This window comes from Anolis carolinensis, chromosome 3 (assembly GCF_035594765.1).
Source record: "Anolis carolinensis isolate JA03-04 chromosome 3, rAnoCar3.1.pri, whole genome shotgun sequence".
Lineage (NCBI taxonomy): Eukaryota > Metazoa > Chordata > Lepidosauria > Squamata > Dactyloidae > Anolis > Anolis carolinensis.
In genome coordinates, this window is record NC_085843.1 from 212,773,766 (window position 1) to 212,795,898 (window position 22,133).

Genomic DNA, 22,133 nt, shown 5'->3' on the forward strand with positions numbered 1-22,133 from the left:
CAGGCTTTTTGGCTGACTTCATCCTCTTGTGCAAACTTGCCAGGGCCTTAGATCCTCAGGAGAGGCCCTTTTTTCAGTCACATCTCTGTCTAAAACTTAGTTGGTGGGAATGAAAGAGCAGGCCTTACTTTTTGGTGGCTTCTCATCGACTCTGGAACTCCCTGCCCAGGAAAGCCAGAACTGTCTTTCCAATGGCAGGCTAAAACCATTTTATTCAGACAGGCTTTTAAAGAAGAAGGTTTTTAAGATCAATTTAGGGCAGTGGTTCTCAACGTGGGGTCCCCAGATGTTTTTGGCCTGCAACTCCCAGAAATCCCAGCCAATTTAGCAGCTGTTAGGATTTCTGGGAGATGAAGGCCAAAAACATCTGGGGACCCCAGAGAACCACTGATTTAGGAGGTGTTGTGGTTTTTAACTTTAAATAAGTTTTAATAGTTTATAACTGGGATTTTTAAAAAATACTCTTTTTATTTTAATCCTGTTTGGATGTTTGCATATTTGTATATTTTAAACTGTATGCTGATGCTTTTATATTAAACTCTTTTGAGTCTCCTGCAGGTGAGATAAAGCAGAGTATAAATAATAACAAAAACAATAACAATAACAGCAATAATAATAATAGTTGTTGGGACTGGCCTGGGCAAAGACTTCAAAAGATTTCTCCCAGAAATATAGCCTCAAATGGGAAGTAGAGTTTTTAAGGGCTTTTGAGGTGGATCCCTTGCAAATATTACACCCTTCCACAATATCTTCATTTCCCAAAAAATATAAACACAGTGAATGGCTATTGGATTTGTTGTTCGCAGGAGGAGTGGATTAAAAAGGGAAGTAAGGATCAGAGAACTGGTGAAGACAGTGAGAAAGAAGAGGAAAAAGATGAGAAAACTAGAAGGATAGATAAATATTAGTATTGTTCCATTATCTGGCTGGAAGCCACAAGGGGCACTAGAGTTTGAAGAATAGTCCATTTGATGGGGCAGCGGCAGTTGATGAAGGAAAACCATTTCCCCTGTTTTTGCTGGTTATTCCCCTCCCCACTTCCCATTTCATAAACTAGGGTTGTTTCCACGACAGAGACATGGGTGGGGGAAATAACTGGAAAACAGGGGAAAATGGTTTTCCTCCTTCAACCCACTCCCCACCACTGACAAATGGACTATCTTTCTATCTCTAGTGCCCCCTTGTGGCCTCCACCTAGATAATGGAACAGTACCATTTTTTTAAGATTTACATCCAGAAGAAGAAAAAATGAAAACAAAGATTAAATACATAAAGAAATATGACAGAAAGGGAAAGATGAAAAAAAGAGAAGGATTCTATTTAACTGAAAAGAAGCAACAGAATGGTGTCACTTTGCCAACAGATCAAGAGAAACTGAGAAGATAGTAACACAGCATAGGACATATGCAATATATGAGAAGTGGAGGGCTTCCACCAAGCTACTCAGCTCTAGAAGTTTGTTATTTAAGTTTTGGGAATGACTTTTTAAAGTGGTTCACTTAAAAATGCTTAAACCTAATTTATGATTTTAAGAACTTCTTTTGGCAATATATATGTGTACATTGGGAATTTGTAAAAATTTTGGAAGTTATGTAAGTTATAAGAAATTTCATTAAATCTGTACATCTGAAGCAATATCCCATATTTGAGCCAAAAGCTCTAGAATCAAAACTTACCCAACACATTTTTGTTTGTATTTTGTAAATCTCAGAAGGCTCCCTACCTTAGTCAGCTTCATTTTCGTGGCAAGCAATTAAAGCATTTGCCCTCCGTGGCCAGAGTTCCAATAAATTGGTGGTTAATATTCTGCACTATGATTTTTGTTCCTGGGTTATTAATGCCATTCCCTAATTAATTCTATCATAAAAACTGCAAAACTGTCTTTGCAGGAGGGACATCAAACTAGGAACAAATTTTCTTTATTATTTGAAAATTCCCCAAAAAATCCATGAATAAGTGAAACATTCTGAAATTTGGTGGGCTAACAGTGATAAATGTGTGACCTTTGAAACATTTTTTATCGATCATACACATTTTATTATATGCTCTTTTGCAAGACTGCTAGCATGAACGATGACTAAGAAATAACAGCTTAAGAAATGACAATAAAATCGTACAGTGACCAGCTCTACAGAGCAGCACAATACTGTCTTGAAATTTTATATATTAATGATTCACTACATGTAACTAATAACACCAAGTATGATAAAAAATAACAAATATGATTGCTAAGAATAATTTACTTTAAACTCATTCTGGGAAACTATGGTCACAAGGTTCAAAATAAAAATAGAATCTAAAGCCATGTTGAAACCATATTTTCAGATCCCATGTTTCCTATTAGTTATAATTTCCTAGTATGGATTTTTCAAAAAGAAGGAGGAAAGGGCAGTATAACAATAAAAAGCTGATAAAGAGATAGGCCTCTGATTTGTAAGTACACATACCTTATCATGGGTATTGTATAGTACTGTGTTTTTGATATTCACTCATAGTGCTACACACCAGGATCAGTCAATCCCCTTAATGAATACACAGGACCCCTTAATGAATTCACAGAGTTCCCTACTTCTCCTTGCCTTTCGATGATGACCTTGGCATCTGAAAGTATCTTGAGAAGTCGCTGCACCAGAAAAACTCCATTTGAAGATCAGAGATCCCATATGCACTATGAGTAGAGTGAATGTTTTTATGCTATTAATTCTTAATGCCTTTTACATTCTTAATTATAATGCCTTCACACATTCAAATTGTAATTATTTGCTTTTATATTAATGTGATTTTTTGGAATGAATTTCTGAACCAAGCCAAAAAATCAAAGTGCTTTAAGGTTGTTTGTAATTGCATTTGAAATTTAGGAGCTTTTTTAGAGATACAGACAATTTGCTCTAGCTACACCATAATAAATGAAAATAATGCATTTATTTTCTGACCTTAAGTTAGATTACTTTCATAATTTATCTGTAGAAATCATTTTGACATGCAGGGTCAATCCAGAAAAAGAATACAATAATGGGGATTTCATGGATATGTGAGAACACAATACTATGCATTCCAATGAACTATAAAAATCCCAGAAAAAAGAAGGTATATTTCAACCTTTGCGAAAATGAAACTCGGAACTATGAGCATTTCAATTTTTAACATTTACCATTAACAGCATTTACTATACAGAATAGAGAATTTAATTCAGCTTTGTAAATAATACAGTGGAGATGGAAAAAGTTATGAATGATCAAGCAAGTACTACAAAGTTATAAAAGTGCAACAATAACAAACAGAGTAAGTTGAAAGAATAAAGGTTTTGTGAAAAATGATCTGAAGTAAGAAGCATAATATCACCTTCTGGGACTCATTCAAATTTCCCTGCAATGTCCACCTTGAGAAAACATTAGCTTGACACACTTTTCAAAAAAAAAAGAAATCTGTGCACTAGCACTCTATAGAAAGTAGAACAGAAAAGGTGCTCTTGAAGAAAACATACAATAGAAAAGGCTATAAAATTGGTTATATGAATAGATGCACACATGTGCACCCACATTTGGGTTGCCAGAGATCTTTTGTTACAAGAGTTAAGAATAGTGATTCCCAACCTGTGGTCCGTGCACCACCAGTGATCCCCAAGAACAAAAATATGGTCTGTGGCATCACCATTGCTACACTGTTGCAACGAGAATGGCTAGTCTCACAAAACCCTCTTATAGTGCCAAGGCAACAGGGATGTCGGGAGGAGAGAGGCTGACTGTACACAAAAGGCATGACAACAAGCCTCCTGATTGCCTCTTTTTCTTCTCCCGACTCCCCCTGAGCGGAGTGCTTTGGCGTCTTCATTTTTAGGCCTGTCCCTGGGGTTATTTGGGATGCTGATTCAGAAAATTGCATTGAATAGACCACATCAGCTCTAGAATATTAAATATGGTTTTTTGTGGGCGAGCAGATGGTGACTATGTTCTGTATCAGAAACTAGAGCTGATGTGGTCTATTCAGTGCAGTTTTATAAATCAGCACCCCAAATAACCAAACCAAATCTAAAGTTGACCAAAAACTGATTCGTACCCCTTTTGGTACTAATGTTGGAGAGTGATCCCGGGTCAAAGTGGTCCCTGGTCAAAAAAAAGGTTGGGAACCACTGGTTTAGAAGCTTGCCTCTTATGCAGACTGTACAACAGTGGTTCTCAACCTGGGGTCCCCAGATGTTTTTGGCCTTTAATTCCCAGAAATCCTAACAGCTGGTAAACTGGCAGGGATTTCTAGGAGTTGTATGCCAAAAACATTTGTGGAACCCAGGTTGAGAACCACTGCTGTACAACATGCAAAAAAAATCCCATATTTTGGGGTGTATGAATGATAAAATGAAGAAGTATCTTGTACATAAGTCAAGTCAAGTCAACAACCTTGCACACAGGAACCAATTTGAGATATAGTTTATCCTGAATTTTAATTATAATTGTAATCAATGTTGATCATAGGATGGTGACTGTATGGTAAGAAGAACTAAATACATTTGGAGAATATGGACAATATATTAATTTTGCCAAGAAATGTAGGCCAATTTCATATATCTGAAACCAATACTTTTATTTGCTATCCAGATAGAACATATTATTGTTAATAGCTACTTCCAACAGTCAACCATGTGCATCATGAATTTTGAATGTGCCTTATTGCTGTACCCAGCAATCCCTCCCACATAAGATATGTGCCAGAGGTGTCTGGTTAAAATTCTCATGTCGAACAATGAAATATTATATCTCAATTGCAATGAGCATATGAAATAATTTGGCCTCTGAAAGAGGATATAATAGATTGAATGAGAATGAAAATCACCCTCCTGTACTAAAATTGGGTAGTTTTATTACCACTTATTGGAAACATTTCTTATCAAGAAGACATGACAACATACATCATCCTATTTACAGCTTATTTGCCTTTTATAGATTAAAAGCACTGAACAAAGGAGAAAGAAATAAGTCATGCTTATAATCTTGTGCAGAATACAATAATCCCTTATGCATATAAAGACTGTAAAACTCTGTCTTAGATTAAACAAAGGCATCACACCATGTCATGATGAGTATTTGTAGTCACTGGTTTCTAAGCTCTTTAACTCCATCAGAATATTATTATGTATGGTTCACATGTAGGCATTAGTGCTGTTTTACACTATGCACAAGTAGTCACCAATGTATAAGGAAAGAGTGTGTAATAGATTGATACATGTCATTGTTACGTTTTAACTTCACATTGCTGCCTCTGCATTTAAAAGAGCTTGAATATGCACTTAAAATGGACTGCCTGAAGTGTTCTTTAAAGGCAGTAAGAATATTGCAGGCATATTGGCTATAAATCACCAATGGAGAAACATTATACTGTAAAAGCAGTTCCAACATAGTCATTTCTCTTGGAAAGCTGGAGACTCGTGAGATTAGAAATAGAAATTCTACTGCCATGTGTACAAGCAGTTGATCTGTAAGTGACACTCATAAAACTATGGGTTTATACAGACTTAAAGTGAAATATATATGTCGCCATTTTAGTGAACAATTTTGCTGAGTGTTTATTTCAATCTTTGGGAGATTTTAAAGGATTTGCCAATATGATTGTGACACAAAGCTCTGATGCTACAACTATGTATATTTTTAAAGCAATTGTGTTTATTAGTACTGTACATGTTAAAGGTAAACACAGTGCTATAAACCATCTATTACTTTGTGCAAGAATGAGCATTAGGACACTGTAGGGGAAAGTTATGGATTTTTCTATTAAAATCCCATTGGTTCTCTATTTAATGAAACAGATTTTCAGATTAGACCATCAGAGAGAGAGAAGAGAAAAGTTAATTCTTACTCTTATTCTCACAGTGACCAAAGCAAGTCCTGGAGGCATTGTTCCCCCAATATCGAAGGCCTCCACCAAAAATGTGAAAGTTGCATCTGTATCAGGAAATGACTCAAAATCCAAGGACTTCAAAAGCGATAGTTCCCCTGTAAATCTGTTCAGTTTAAAAAACTGACGTGCTTCTGGAGTTCTTATTCCATAGGTGATATTGGATCCAAGGTCAATATCTTTAGCCTAGAGGAAGTGAAGAACAAGGGTTTGACTTATAAGAAAAACAGTGTACACATGTGTCATAAAAACACGGAAAGTCAGAATTTGTTATATCTGCAGGTTATTTTTTTACAATCCATCTTTGCCTAAGAGGGCTGATGACTCACTAAATACAAATCCAGGATACCATAGCCTTGATCTATGTCAGTTAAAGTTGTGTCAAATTGCATCATTTATACAGTGTGGAGCCACCTGCAAAATCAATACTCTGTCATTTTTGTCCCCCACCCACCCATTCTTATTTCACATGGGAATTTCCAATTACCTCTTGGATTAGAAGGATTCTTTTTCTTTTTATATCATACTTAGCTGTCGAACATTTTTTTTCATCAACTCCATGCTATATATTTTTTGGAAACTTTGGGATATGGTTTTATGATTTTGCTAAATTGATTAATTGCCACCCACATGCTAGAAATGGCAGGGGGACTCTGATTTGCTTACTTTGAAGGATTCTGGTGAAAATGAATTTCTCGATCGTTGCCAACTATCTTGAGGAGAGACATGAGATGACTTCCTCAAGAATGAACACTGGCCAGTTCCTGCTGGGGAAATCTCTTGGCATTATCTACTCCCTTCATTGCATCAGCCTAGGACAAACCACAAGATCTCTCCTTTGTGTTTTGGACCTGGAGATCTCTGGTTGGAAATCTGGTTGGGTTAATTGGGTTCCCTCATGGAAATTTGTTCCCATATGTCCTGTCTGCTGCTGCATGGTAGATTCTTGAAGTTAATAAAGTTGTGGACTTATTTCACCAACTCCTGTGTGTGGCATTATCATTTGGGTGGAAAGGCAATGACAATTACTTTTTCTGAAATCTGGGGGTCTTGGTTAGAAAAGAGGAAAACTGTAAAACTCATTTAAGAATGAGAGTACATGTTTAGAGCAGTTACCATGGATGCAAAATAAAAGGTCATTATCATTTCCATTCCTTTCTTTGGTTTGTATTAGTCATTAGGAAGTTTATGTGTTTACATATTTAATCCTCTCTTTACCCCAGGGTTCCTCTTCTCTATTTTCAATTATGTATGCATTTTTGTAAGTTCATTAATTTCTCCAGCTCCATTAGGGCCTACCAAAATCCCTCATTAGTCTTCTCTATACTTGAGAGCTATTGCAGTTCATATGTTAAAGGTCTCCTACAGTTCCTTCTTTCTTATACCTTCACATAAAAAGTGAGGAGGGGGAAAACATCATGCACTGGTTTTTTGCAGACAACCTGTTATACAAAAGCTCAAATGTTCAAGAAGAAATGGGTTTGCTTCCACATTTCAAAGGAGAAAACAAGTCAGCAAGTATGTTTTGTCACACACTAAAATAGTATTTGTGCTAAAAACATAATAATCTTGTGCCTATCTGAACATACCCACACCTTATCATGATTCATAGGTTTTCCCTTGCTGCAAACTATAAAGTTTTGCTTTACAGTCATGAAAGTAAATAAGCTAAAATAGGTTGCTGAGCTAAGAAATGTTTAAAGGCCAATTTACTTCATTGGTTCCAGAAGCAATATGTCAGAGCCTAGATGTTATAGATTGTAAAAGCTACTAAGATTATTAGAAAGTAATAATTTAGCTATTTGTTTTGAAAATACAATGTGGAGATGTGGGGAGGGAAGGATATTGAATAGTGGCACAGGAAATCTGAACCCAGACATTAATGATCAGTTTAATTTAGAAAGAAAACTTAGGGCCCATCTACACAGGTCAAATGAGCCAGGATAAAAGAAAGGATTCCTTGACGTCCACATCATAAATAGGGTCCATTTTCCAGGCACAACCTTGCCAGACAGTAAAGGAAATTACAGGATGCTCTGGAGCTAATGTGAATAGTTGGGCCACTTCCTATTCATGCAGCCATCCTACTTTCCCCGGGCTCGAGCAGCCTGGGTACAGGAGGTGGCACTTATCTTTCACCTGTCAGTCTGGCCTTAGTAGTAACCACCAGGGACAAAACTGGTGGTGGTCATTGCCCAACACCTGTAGTGATACCAGCCAGAGTGACAAAGTGATAAAAGATGAGATGGGGGAAAGGAGGGAACGGTTCTTCCTTTCCCCTCTCTTCACTCTTGTGTTGCTTCATTATTCTGGGTACCATCAGTACAGGTACCGAGTAATGACCACTATCATTTTCATGTCCTGTGGGAGCTGCTAGGGCCAGATTGATAAAAGGCAGGTAAGGGTTGTGGTCCTACAGCACCAAACCACTTCTGACACCACTGGGCTGTGTGGGTGCCATTTAGCTGCCAGGCCAGGCCAGCATAATGCAGTACAGTGAGGACACCTGCTAGCTCAGAGGCTGACCATTGGCCTCATTAGCATCCTAAGATGCTTTCTCCTTGTTCTGGGAATAGAGGCCCACACTGGCCATCAAGCAACAATTGTGTGACTTTAATAGAAGCCTCACCCCCAACTGGGGTGAAAACATCTGTGGACACTTTTCTCCCAACATGGGAACCTGCCCGTATTGTGCTGGCTCCAATGGAGTCAGCATGGGTCCTCACCAAGAGGGAGACAAATTCACCCCGCTGCCCACTCTGACGGCTTCACTTAGCCTTTGTGATGAGGTCACATGTGGACTTCAGCAGTGCGTAGATGGTCCATTTTTGTACAGACCTCTATCTATTGAAAACGTGAAATATAAATTGTAGTAGTGCATGGCAAGGAGCTTTTGCTTTTGCTAGGGATGCAACTTTTCATTGATTTTCTTCCTGGATGGAAGAAAGAATCATTTCATCTATTTTGTTCCTGCTTTTTGAGAATGCAAGCATTTCTGCACAGTATTTGAGTACTGTGTAAACTTTGAAACTTTGTAAGAGGAAAATGCATTTCTGCATTATAAATATAGATTTTCTGTTCAGGAAATGTGTTTTGGATTAGAAAACATGTTCTCTGTAAAAAAAAAACCTCTACAAAAAGCAACTTTCTGCTGTTGCATAGTAATCAGTTTATTTTGCACAAAGTATACATTTTCCATTCAAAAATATACCCTCTGTTCAGGAATATGGAATCTTGTCCAAATGAAGTTTCCCCAACAAAGGACCCAAATATTTCAATGGTTGTCTCCTTTTCCTTGGCAAGGTGTCTTGACACCCCTACCTCTTTATTGATCAAGGCTGCACACATGCATGAGTATTCTTCCTATCTTCACTCTACTATTACAAATAATATCTTTGTCCACGTATTACAACATTTGAATCATAAATAGTATCAAGTTCTGATTTATGGTTTAGCCATTATAGATATCTCCAATCTCTACAAGTTGAGTAGCTGTCTTTGTATCATAGGTCTAGTTAAAGGTCTAGATTAAGTCCCCTAGGTGCTTGTTATTACTCTTCCACTTTGCCTGTGTATTTGTAAATGATGTAGTCAAATATATGAGATCAGGTTTTACACTTCCAAATGTATTATTCTGCCTGAATTATTATATCCAATAGAACTCAGGCCACTCTTACCTCTAAACGTAGGAAGACTGTGCCTGGGGACAGGTTTTCAGGAATGGTCACTGTATAGGAAGCATTGGTAAACACTGGGCTGTTGTCATCTATATCCAGCACTTTGATACCCAGAGTTAATGTTGTACGACGGGCATCCACAGCTCCATCTGTTGCTTCAACAATGAGTTCGTAATAGTCCTTTTTTTCTCTATTTAACTTTACTGATGTATAAATGCTGCCATTAGAGGTTATACGAAAAAGGTGGTTGAAATTTGCCAAACTGTACCGGACTTGACCATTTACTCCAGCATCAGGATCAGTAGCCTATAAGAAAAAATGTATTTCATTAGAAGCAAGCAATATGTGGTATAAGAAGATTCATTTCAGGTCATTAGATGAAATTGTTTTTTTAATTATCTGATTTAGATCTTTATGGCTTGGAAAAGCCTGGACATTCAAAATTATTACAGAATGAATTCATATTCCAATGATTTTTGCATGTTACTGGAAGTCCCAAGCAGACATAATCCAGTAAAAATATATTGGCCCGCCATTACTTCAGATAAGAAACTAAAACTCGTGGCAACAATCTTAAAGTCAGGTAGAATTTAGATGAATATATATCAGAGTGGTAAATTTCAGAACTATTCCTGAAAATAGTAGCTAACCAATCAGCCCTGTTGTTAGCCTTAGCCATTCCAAAAGACCATACTGACCAATTTGTACAGCTTCTGCTTTCTAGAAGTTTCCAGATTAACTATGCAGAGAAGGAAAGACTGATTCAGTTCCCCCTTTCCATGGATTCTGCTTCTAAGAATTCAAACATCCATGATTTGAAAATATATTTTATAAATCCCAAAAGTAAAAGATTTTGCCATTCCAGTTAAGGGACACCATTATACTACTCCACTGTATATAATAACACCTGAGTATCTACAGATTTTGGTATCCATAGGGGACCCTAGAGCCAAACTTCAGTGGATACCAAGGATCCATTATATATGCTTATACTTTTTTCTGAGTATTGCTGGTATCTATTTTGGGTTTTGAGTTACTAGGGTGAATAAGAGACATGACATTCTTCCCCCAGTCACTTTCTGTAGTGACATCCTTCAACCACTTGCTGAACTGCCATCCAGGTTTCCTTAATGATTTCAAGCTATGCTTGGAAAACTAAGAAGGGGACAGGATTTGAAAGATTAAGGAGGAACATTCAAAATATCAGCACATCTAATATGGTATCACCTAACTTCTTAACTTTAATTAAATCAAGGCATAGCTACTTTGGCCATGTAAGTGAAATGAAGTGCACTACCATCTGTGCACATTTATAAAAGAGTCTCCAGATGACCCCACAAGATAATATAACACAAAAGTCCTTGGCTATCAGCACTACTGTCAGGAAGTTTCCCAAGACATTTAATATCCTGCCATGGTGCTCAGTGTGAGGCATGATAATGAAACCATTTATCTTCATGGAATCAATTAAAAGTTAATTAAAATTGTTAATAAAAATTCACACACTTGTTTCCCTTTTGTACTACATCAACACAATAAACATTAATGGCTTCAGCTTTCTCTCTCTCCCATGGTAAACATATCCTTACAAACAACATCTTACTATGGGGGCATCATATATCTTCTTCCTTTGCCACTACTTCTCCAGCAGAAGTGGGAAAACTGACAAGTACATTTAGTGGAAATAGACTGCTTTCTTGAGATAAAAAAACTGATACAATGGCGGGAAATACTGCATACTTTTCAAACTTAAGATACTTCAACACAAACATTCCTTATTTAGCAGTTATACAGTGCTTGGTTCTTGAATATCTGACATTTTTCATATGACTATAAATCAAGGGGGCTGTGCAACATTAACTACCAGTATATGTGTCTCCTATACTGGTAATGAGTGTTGCAGTATCTCTTAGATTCCTGACATTGTAAATAAAAAATACACAGCAATCTGAATTAGATGGATTTGGTATAGACAAATGTATGGTTGTTTTGTAATAAACTGGCACACCATATAGTGGACTGATCATGTCCATTTTGTAAAGGGAGAACTAAGGACAAGAGCTAGCAACTACGTCAGACCATCAGTATGTGTTGGTTTTTTAATTCAGGCTACAGATTTTTTTTTACGTAAGAGCACTCGTGTATAGAAAAACCTGTTTTATACTAATGGCCTCACTCTACAAAAATGTGAGACAGCAAGTTCTAGTTCTTGCTTACTTTGATAAACTTTTGCTCTGATGAGAGCAGAAGGTGTTATCGGTGAAATGTCATGGCAGCTGTGAATCATAGCCATCATAAAATATCCCTTTCACAGCCCCCCTTGGGACAATAGCCTTCCACATTTGTGGTTAGGGATGGATCTTGCACCAAGATGGAGAGGCTAGTCAGCAAGACAGCAAGAAAATAGTAGGTTACAACTTCAAAATGCAGATCAAAACAAGAAACTGGTTGTAGTAGAGAAAAGCCAAATGCCAGTTAAATTCGCAAAAATAATTCTGCCCGGTAGACTAGATCCCCAGGATGGTGCCAAAACAATCATGGATTCAGCCAGATAGATAGAGGATGACTGTGTTGCCCACAGCTGACCTAAGACATGGACAGAGAATTGTCATCTGCTACAATTTTATGTGGCTAAGATTTGTGTGCATCCCAACTCCATCAAAACAACGATTCTGATGCGACATGAACGAACTTTAAAATTAGAAGCAATTAATTTGCTCTTGCTTTAGGTTCCTGCATTGGGGAAGAGTTGCACCATGTGGCCTAGAAGGCTCTCTGCATTTCTGTAAAAAAATAGGTCCAGAGAAATTTTGGACTGGTCAAAGCCAGATTAACTCTTCCATATGTAAAATGAGTGAAGCTTAAATTTATCAGACATACTGACCCAATTTTTCACACAATGGTAGTATATTAAATCCATTGTCACTTCTTTGTTGTAGAAAAAAGCTAGGTAAAGGTAAAGGTTTTCCCCTGACATTAAGTCTAGTCGTGTCTGACTTTGGAGGTTGGTGCTGATCTCAGTTTCTAAGCCGAAGAGCTGGTGTTGTCCGGAGATGCCTCCAAAGTCATGTGGCTGGCATGACTCCATAGAGTGCCGTTAACTTCCCGCTGGAGCGGTACCTATTGATCTACTCACATTTGCATTTTTTTAAACTGCTAGGTTGGCAGAAGCTGAGGCTAACTGTGGGAGTTCACCCCACTCTCTGGATTCAAACTGCCAACCTTTTGGTCAGCAAGCTCAGCTTGGAAACACAGAACAGCCCTGGGAAAAAGACAAGCAAAAGACATAGAGGAAGAAGCTACTTGCTTCAAAAACATTTTCTGCCTCTCTACCCCAAGGTTAGCCTGCTGCTGAAGGCTTAGATGAAGCTGAAAGGAGGACTTGGGCAGTGGGAAAGAATCCCCTCCCTGGAGAGGAAATGGGGGTTGTGGCAGCAGCTGTTGCTGAGCTTAGCCTCATAATTTTTCCAATTCTACATGAAATATAGCCTATACCAACTGGTATTCATTCATGGTCTCCCTTTCAGATATTAACCCTGAGCTGACCCTGCTCTGTTTCCAAGATCAGATAGGACTTATCTCTTCTCATTCCACTTCATTCAACTTTAAAACTTCCTCCAGAATTCTGGGGCTTGTAGTTTAGAAAATCCTAGGACTTCTTTGGCTGGGAATGGTAAAAGCCCCCCTCCCCAAACTACAAACCCACACGAATTCTGCAGTCTTTTTTTTTTTTTTTTTAGTGTGATTGCCTTTGGAGCATTTAATCCCCATAATTGCCTCTGGGAACTCAAAGGAGCTTTCCATGGGATTTGACTTTGGTTCCCCTTTGCTGTTTAAAGTAGATTTGGGGACTAAAGTCTAGGACCTCAGTGTAGCCTTCCTAGGGTGCATCTATCCTGCAGAATTAATGTAGTTTTACACCACTTTTAATTGCCATGGCTCAGTACTATGTAAACCTGGGAGTTGCAGTTTGTTGAGGCACCAGCATTCTGTGGCAGAGAAGGTTAAAGAGCTCATAGAAATACAACTCCCAAAAATCCATAACACTAAGCCAGGGCAGTTAAAATGTTGCCAAGCTACATTCATTTTACTGAATATATGCATCCAAGGAAGCTGAGTTGGGATAAACAGGAGAGGCTCCCTGAGGGAAGAGATACCAATTTCTCTGGTTTTCCATTCTATTGCTGGAAGCTTTGGTGTTCTAAAACTTTTGTTTTTAAAGGAGTTCAAGGCATGCAACAACTGTAATGTGCACCTCTTTATGGCCAAATTACAAAGAGTGCGCATTACGTTTGCCAGCAAATATTTATTTTTTGAAAACTGAGGTGCGCATTAGATTTGATGGCACATTAGACTCAAGTAAATACAGAACATACACTGAGCTTTGCTAGCTTGAATAAGGCAGACAATTCAAAGTTCAGCATATTTTAAAGTACTTATACGCATAAGTGTCTTTCTTTATCAGGGGCACATACTCATATATGTTCCTGTTATAATATTTGTAACTCATTTATTTCATGTTCTGTAGAGTTTTTTTCCCAGTTTCTCAAATGGTTTGTTAGTGAAGATGCCTGTCCTGATATTTCATCAGTGGAATGATGTCCGCTTTAACATTTGCAAGAACATACTGTGATATCAAGAAGTTTTTCTCCTGTTTGTTCACAGTTATACACAAAAGCAGAAGATATATGTGTCAGAATTTCAGTCACACAAATGGCTTCAATAATAGGCTTAATCTCTCTAAACAGGAAAATCCAATGTGTGTGATCAGTTTGCTTTTAAGGAAGCCACAAGAAAACAATTAAACAGAGGTTAACTGGACTGAAACCAACACCCATTACAACAATATCATTTTTTATAAAAAAAAATATTGCTTTCCAAAATGAAGTTGAAAAATTAAGTTGTGTTAATGTGCTATTCTTGCAGAATTGTCTCAAAACTAATTACTGTTTTGAAAATATGCATTGGAAATATTGTGGTTAGCTTTTTTAGTTTAAGGAATACAGCTTTATTAACTTTTTTTACTCAAAAGATATTACATAAATACTTATGGACACATTAAATGTGAAGAAGGCATATGTTATAGAATTATTGGTGTGCCTTTTTAAGTAAATACTTTATTTAAAGGGGTTATTATTTATAATAGTCACTACTACGAAATGTGGTAATATGTAAGACTTACTACTATGAAATGTACTGCAATAGCTAATTATAAAGTACTTAGGGGACTTTTAAATGTGAAAAGTGTACAGATATAGAATTAGAGGTATACAGTAGTGGCTTAAATATTATAAATACCCAACAATAACAATATTTATTATGGTCCATAGAACCTTCAGTAAATGAGCAGTCATTTTGATTTCTCCCATCTCAGGAGAAGTTCATTGTACAACATACATATACATGGTTTCAAGTATTACTGCTATCAGAGGTTAGTTGCTTCCTCAGCCTTGCTGCCACTGCAAGGAATTTTGTCACTATGAGAGTCACCCTGTGTCCTCTAAAAGATATCTAACAATCTTCTGTGGGCGGTAGCTGGACATGTGGGACGGGACTGGATATAAAAGTTGGCAATGTTGCACTGTGTAATAGTGGCACTACAATAAAATTTCCTCTAAGGTGGCATAGTCTTTGGGAGTGGGGAATTCCAAACAGTCTTCCTCTTAGTAGCTCTGAGGGAAATACATTTAGTCTCGCTTTTGTAAAGAATCTGCAATATTTAATTACTGTAAGGCTTTTTAGGTATTCACATGTCTTAAATGGCTCATTGTATGATAAAATTAGAGGTATATCTTTATTTAATAAATGCACATTAAACATTTGGAAACATTGTCCTTATCCATTCCTGACCACTGCCTATTCTTAAAAAAAAAAAGCAAAGAGAAAAGTATCCACTATGTATTTATGGGAACATTCAAAACCTGATGTGCAGAAATGAACATTAAAAGTATGGGTTCAAATGTTGTGCAACTTGCCATGTGGTTGTGTACATATTTTCAGTCAATATGGATAGATTGCTGAGGCTCTTGGTCACAATTCTTGCAGATTAATGTTGTTCAGCTGATATTTGTTTATGGAATTATCAAATGGACATACAGATAAATGTTGCTATATTGTTCTGGAGCTATCTGGAGGTGGGTTGGTTTATATTCAGCACTGAATCAATGAGCTTTAGAATCAAACTACGCATGAACATGAAGCAGTTTTGCCTTCTTTTGTTTCAAAAGAAATACTTAAATGATTCCCTCATCCTTTCAACCTTTCTGCTTTCCATCAGCACCTGACTCACATTGGCAATGGCTACAAAAAGTAAGAAGTTGATAATATGCATTATTGGGGAGGCACTGTAATTATTCTCGATCAGGGCTACAACAAACAAGTTGCTTAGAAGTGTCACTTGTATCTAATACAGCTTAATCTGTGTAACCATCCTTCTTTGCACACTACAGAGCACATTTTCCTTGGATAGAGGTGAGATGTATAATGTTTTCAGAATATGAAAAACCAAATGACAGCAAAGCACAAAGCTGAGATGATATTATCTTCCCCTAAACAAAGAAAGATTGCTCCCATTCCCTAGTGGTACCTTGGTGGCTGAATGTAACATATGTCACACTTTATCCCTAAAACCTCAATTTATGTTCAAATATCTGGCCCAAGTTTATTGCAGTGAATGCTTTCTGAAAATAAATTGCTTCAAAGAGAAATGTGTATAATCTCCTAAGATAGTAATGATTTTTAAAGATGGGCACACAACTTTAAACAGGAACATGAGCATGTTTCTCTTGCTCACTTCCATGACTCTGATGCCTGGTAGACTAAAGTACTCACCATTTTGTACTGTTTCATTCCTCTGCTCAATAAATAAGATTTCAGTGTCACTGAGCTCACTTTAAATATAGCTGCTTTGACTTAAGAACTCATGGAAAGTCATTCAGGTCTGTCAGACCAAATTTGAAATACAGAACTTAAACCCATATTGAGGTATCAGTCTATGAAAAACAATTAAATGTGTTTCCCCCTGGAATCCATTATAGTTAAATAAATACCATTATTTTCAAAATTTCAAAATCTGAATTATTCCAGAATTACTCATATGGATGTGATAATAAATTGTTCACATGGATGTAATAAGATAGAAACACTCTTGCTTTCTGATGGTTCAATGTACATACATTTTGTTTCATGCATACATTTACTTAAAATATTGTGCATAAAATTGTCTATAGGTCACGTGTATCAAGTGTATATGAAACATAAATGAATTTCATGTTCAGGCTTGGGTCCTTAAAGTCAGCATGGTGCAGTGGTTTGAGTGTTAGACCAACATTTGATTCCCCGCTCAGCCATGGAAACCCACTGGTTAGCCTTGGGCAAGTCACACATTTTTAGCTCCAGATAGATTCATCTTAGTGTAATCATGAGTTTGAAACAACTTGAAGGCACATAAACACAATCCATCTCCAAAATATCTCATTACATATGCATATGCATATGCAAAAATAAAGGTCACCAAAAATTGGAACAAATCTGATAACCAAAATGCTCATCCCAAGCATTTCAGATAAGAGATATTCAACTGGTACATAGGGAAAACATATACAGGTTTCAGTGATGTCAAGGGATTACATTTACATGATAACCACTGCAGAGGGATGGACTTCCTAAACTCTGCCCTTCCCTAAATTTGGATTTTCACAATAACCCTTATGTGCCAAGATATGGTAACTTTCACTATTACGCAGTTTCACAATTACAAAACACACAGTAAATAAAAGATACAAAATAACTGATAAAACAAAAACAAAAAAACAGCTATTTTGACAAGGCCTGGTATTATATATATATAAACAAACTATTGGATGTAGACTGTAATGGCCAGCATTGAAAGATACAAAGTTCTCTAACATCCAGGGAATTTTTCCTTCTCACTCCTGATCTATATACTCTGGTCTCCAATGTCCAGGGAACATTTTCTTAAATTGAAGACTTTTCATTTAAGAAAATTTTATTAAAACAGGATAACTCCATCAATCCAGGCCCTTTTTAATTAACTTTGTTTTTGAAGCCATTTGTTCAATATTGTAGATATTTTACCCCGTGGTGATAGGGAATTAAATACTTAATGAGACCTCGCAAGTAACAAAAAATACATTTGTGCTGGATGATCATGATTTCACCTTGGGATGTAAAAATAACTGACCTCAGCAGAAGCAGCAGGCTGTTAGAAATAAAGTTTTTATTATGGCATACTTCTTCAACTGGAATTGAAAAAATACATTTTTCTAGGAAAATATACAGTAGGTTCAGGAGTGGGCAGATCTCCTTAGTTAAATCCCATTAGAAGGAAAAAACACCAGATTGATTTTTAGAGATGCAATAGGATAAGCTAAAAGGCCTGAATTAGTAAGGAATTAATCCTTAATCCTACTTACATTTTTCTATACCCAGAAGAACAATGACATTTTGCAGATGGAAGTAATTGCCTTTGGCCCAAATTAGGCTGAATTTCTTTTTGTATAATAAAATGAAATGTTGCTTAGTGGAGGATTCAGGCTGCATCATGATAAGAAAAGTCTGAGCTCAAAATATTAAACAGATTGGAACATGACTGTCAATGCTGTCAAAGGATGCCATTCTTGAGCAAATGAAGAGAATCAATCTCCCTTACAGATATCTCATCCTACTCACATCACATCCCAACCCAAGCATATTCTTCTTTGTTCATTTGTTCTCTGTGTTAACATTTGATTAAAGCATATATAATTAGGAAGGGCTCATCCATGGCCTTCACTGAATTTTCTGTGTCCAAATGGTAGACAAATTCTCAATTTGCAGACCAAGTCTTTGTAATCCTAGATTCTAACATACTTGAATGAGGCTGATCCCAAAGATTGCTTGCATAGGTTGTTAAAACAATTAAAAATAAGAAGGAACTGGGGGATCTTTTACACTACATCATTATAACACTTTGATATCGCTTTTGGAAGACAAACTCATAAATAATAAGCTTGTGCAATTCGGCTGGAGGGTGATGTGTTTTTGGTTTTCGAATTTCCATGGTATCCTGATCTGTTTTCAGGAGCATTATAATTCTCAGGAAATACTTCCTCAATCTACAAACCCTGGGATTACAGAAGAAGCCACCATGGGATTTTCATAATGATATACTCCTGTAGTGTCGAAGGGCTCCATATGAAGGAGTCTGAAAACATTTCTGGTGAGCAGCATGCTCAGATGTAATGAAAAGTTTAAAGTAGTAATATGTATTCATCACATTTCTGTAAATATGCTCACAAATACATACTTGGATGTCTGGCTGTTTCTAACAAGTGCAAAACAAGATAGATTTTAGCACTGAATATGTGAATTGTTTTGTATTGAGCTCTACCTGGGAGGATTTCCATTTCCCCTTCTATCTTTTTACACAACACACTCAAAAATGTATGCTGCTTGTGGCAGATCTTGGTCCAATGAACCCCTGACCTCTTTCAAAATCTTACATACATAAATAAAAATAACAGATTGTAAATACCTGCTTGTATTTTTGAAAAGACAATAATTTAATTGGGTTTTGAGTAAAGTTTGTTTGCCTGAACTTTTGTCAACTTGGCACTTACAGTTTGTAGTGTAGACTGCCTTTGTTAGAGATGCATTATAAAGTTTAAACATACACAAAAAGGGAGCCAATTCCCCATGGACAACTTATTAATATGCTCATAATAAAGGAAACAATTCACTACAGAATAATATAGATTGTTTACATTCTCCATGATGCCCCATTATATGAAGCAAAAACGAAAATATTTCAGCATTTATGACTATGTAACAAAATTTGAAAGAAATTTAATTGTGTTTAATTGTGTGGTACTACTAAAAGTAGTTGTTATACTCTAGAAACTTCATTTTTCTGGTTGCCAAAAACTATGTTGAACTGATTGAGATTTGATGAGATATTCATTGAAAAACTATAGCAAAATGTGCTGCAGGATGTCCCGCAAAAACAGTTTTTGCAGTTTAATACTCTTTTCCCATGTTTTTATGATAGACCCAATTAGAAAATGACATTTATAACCCAGGAACAAAAATAACGTTGCATAGTGTAATTATCAATAATATTGCAGGCTAGTTTAAAAATTATATATTCTAGTCTCCCCCTCCCTCTCACTGTGGTATGATGAAGCAGGGGGGTTGGACTAGATGGCCCATGAGGTCTCTTCCAACTCTACTATTCTATGATTCTATGATAAGATGTAGTGTAATGGATCATCCTCACCGAGGAAGTAATACTAAGGAACATATTGTCATTTTCTAAAGACATGCAGTTTATTTAGACAACAACGCAGGTCCCTCTGCACAGCCTGATGCTTGCAAATGACATATCAGGAGGTGGGGGCAGGAGGGATTTTACTCCCCCCACCTCCTGACATGTCATTTTCAAGTATCAGGAGGACTCTAAGGAGGAGCATTTGTTGCCAGCAGGCCCCCTCAGGTAAGTTGGGGGAGGGATGGAGGGTTATATGCCACCCTGACATCTAGCCATCCCCTCTGAAGGAAAACCTGGGGTTGTGGGAGGGTGGGGAGTGAAACTCAGGAAAGAAGCAAACCCACTTCCTTTTGGGTTTTAACTAAGTGTAGAAGGTACCTAACTCCCACATAGTGATCAATGAGCTCAATATTTCAGCCTGCTTTGGGAACCCTTGGGATGACAGAAAAAGGAACCATATGGGTAGTTGCCTCAGGCATATTTTTTCCATAGCAGAAGGGGATATTGAGCCAGGCAATACCCAGTTATACCACACACCTCGAGCTCTATATGGGAGCTTTCCTATGCTACAAATGCCAAGGGGAAATTTGTAATCATTGTCTGGGATCCAGGACCCATGGCAATTATTCCTTATAAGTTGCGACAATGGCAAACCAAATATAATTGCAAACTTCCAAGTTACAAAATGAGAACAATCAAGTTAAAGCATGGATGAATGTGATGATGCTAGAAGGCAACTGCCACAATTAGTGCATAAGCAGGCCCATATATCCCTCCCCCTTGACTGGAATGAAGCTCCCCCATCCAGGCAACTCCAGTTAGGTCCATCGGTCAATGAGCTCAAGACAAGTTCAAACTCATTGGTTTGTTGTTTGTGCCTTCCCCAGGATTGCACCAGAGGACATAGGCCCCTGGAAAGAAGACATCACTACCCAGATGAAATGACCCTCTACCACACACTACTGCACTACCCTGGAGAAGATGGACCTTGCTTGAAGTCTGCTCCCCCAGTAAATCATGTGGCTCCCTTATAGTGTGAAATGGCCCTTGGGGGAGATACGCCTACTTAACAGAAATAACGTAAGGTGGAAGACTGTGTGGTATTTTCTTATAAGTCATCAGGAAAAGAAAATGGCTATACATATGGGTGGAAAAGGAAAAAAATATATATGAGAAATTTCAGGTCTAAGAATGTTTCTTCAATATGGGTAGTACAACAACAGATTTATGGATGAATTAGATGCCGTACTGAGCACTTTTTAAAAGCACAGTGTTCCTAAAGCTAATGAAATAAATGTGTTTGTCTTAGCACATTAACTTCCATATCTAAGTATGTTCTATTTAACATGCTTCATTTTTTTAGTGTTCACTGGAAAGTAAAAGGGAATGTTTTAAGTTTGCTTGAGAAAGTATTATCTCTGAGGAATAATTTAAGGAAAACAGATTACCGTATATACTCAAAGATAAGCTGTGTTTTTCAGCTCTTATTTATGAGCTGAAAAAGCCTCCCCCGGCTTATAATCGGGTCAAGGTCAAGCCGGCAGCGGAGCCTGGAGGCTGTTGTTTGCAATATGTGATCTATTTATCTCTCATCTTACCCTCCTTCATCAGTGTTTTCTTTTCCAAAGCCTCCCTCGCTCTTAACCAAGGGAATATTTTGAAAAGGGAAAGAAGCCCTTACAACTCAGGAAGAAGAGTGTGTGTATATATACACACCCATTAATCTTATAAAAGCATTTCCCCCTGACATATTTGTTAATCTCTGCTACAGATATATAGGCATTTCCCCCTGCAAGCCTTTGCAGTCCTTATGGACCATTATATTTGTATCTATCTATCTATATACATTGGAGCCCCGGTGGCAAACTGTGTTAAAGCACTGAGCTGCTGAACTTGCAGACCGAAAGGTCGCAGGTTCAAATCCCGGGAGCGGAGTGAGCGCCCGCAGTTAGCTCCAGCTTCTGCCAACCTAGCAGTTCGAAAAGATGCCAAAGTGAGTAGGTCAATAGGTACCGCTCCGGGGGGAAGGTAACGGCGATCCAGGCAGTCATGCTGGCCACATGACCTTGGAGGTGTCTATGGACAACGCCGGCTCTTCGGCTTAGAAATGGAGATGAGCACCAACCCCCAGTGTCAGACATGACTGGACTTAATGTCAGGGGAAAACCTTTACCTTTTTATCTATATACATTATACATATATCTGTATCTATGTGTATACATTATTTTATATGTGAATTTTTGCCTCATATGTTTGCAAGTCTTTGCAAATCCTATACAGATATAATTATCTATATATAGAGA

At 37.4% G+C, this 22,133-nt stretch overlaps 1 protein-coding gene across 12 annotated transcripts in view; it reads right to left on the minus strand.

Annotated features, from left to right (window-relative positions):
- pcdh15 (protocadherin related 15) overlaps positions 1-22,133 on the minus strand; it is a 1,032,943-nt gene that overhangs the window by 178,791 nt on the left and 832,019 nt on the right. For all 12 annotated transcript variants that reach the window (XR_010005016.1, XM_062977492.1, XM_062977488.1 and 9 more), the window contains 2 exons: positions 9,564-9,869; positions 5,848-6,072 (listed from right to left, as the gene is read on the minus strand). Coding sequence is in view for 11 of the 12 variants with exons in the window: in XM_062977492.1 (XP_062833562.1) it covers positions 5,848-6,072; positions 9,564-9,869 (531 nt within the window). In the remaining variant the exon portion in view is untranslated. The remainder of the gene's footprint in view (positions 1-5,847; positions 6,073-9,563; positions 9,870-22,133) is intronic.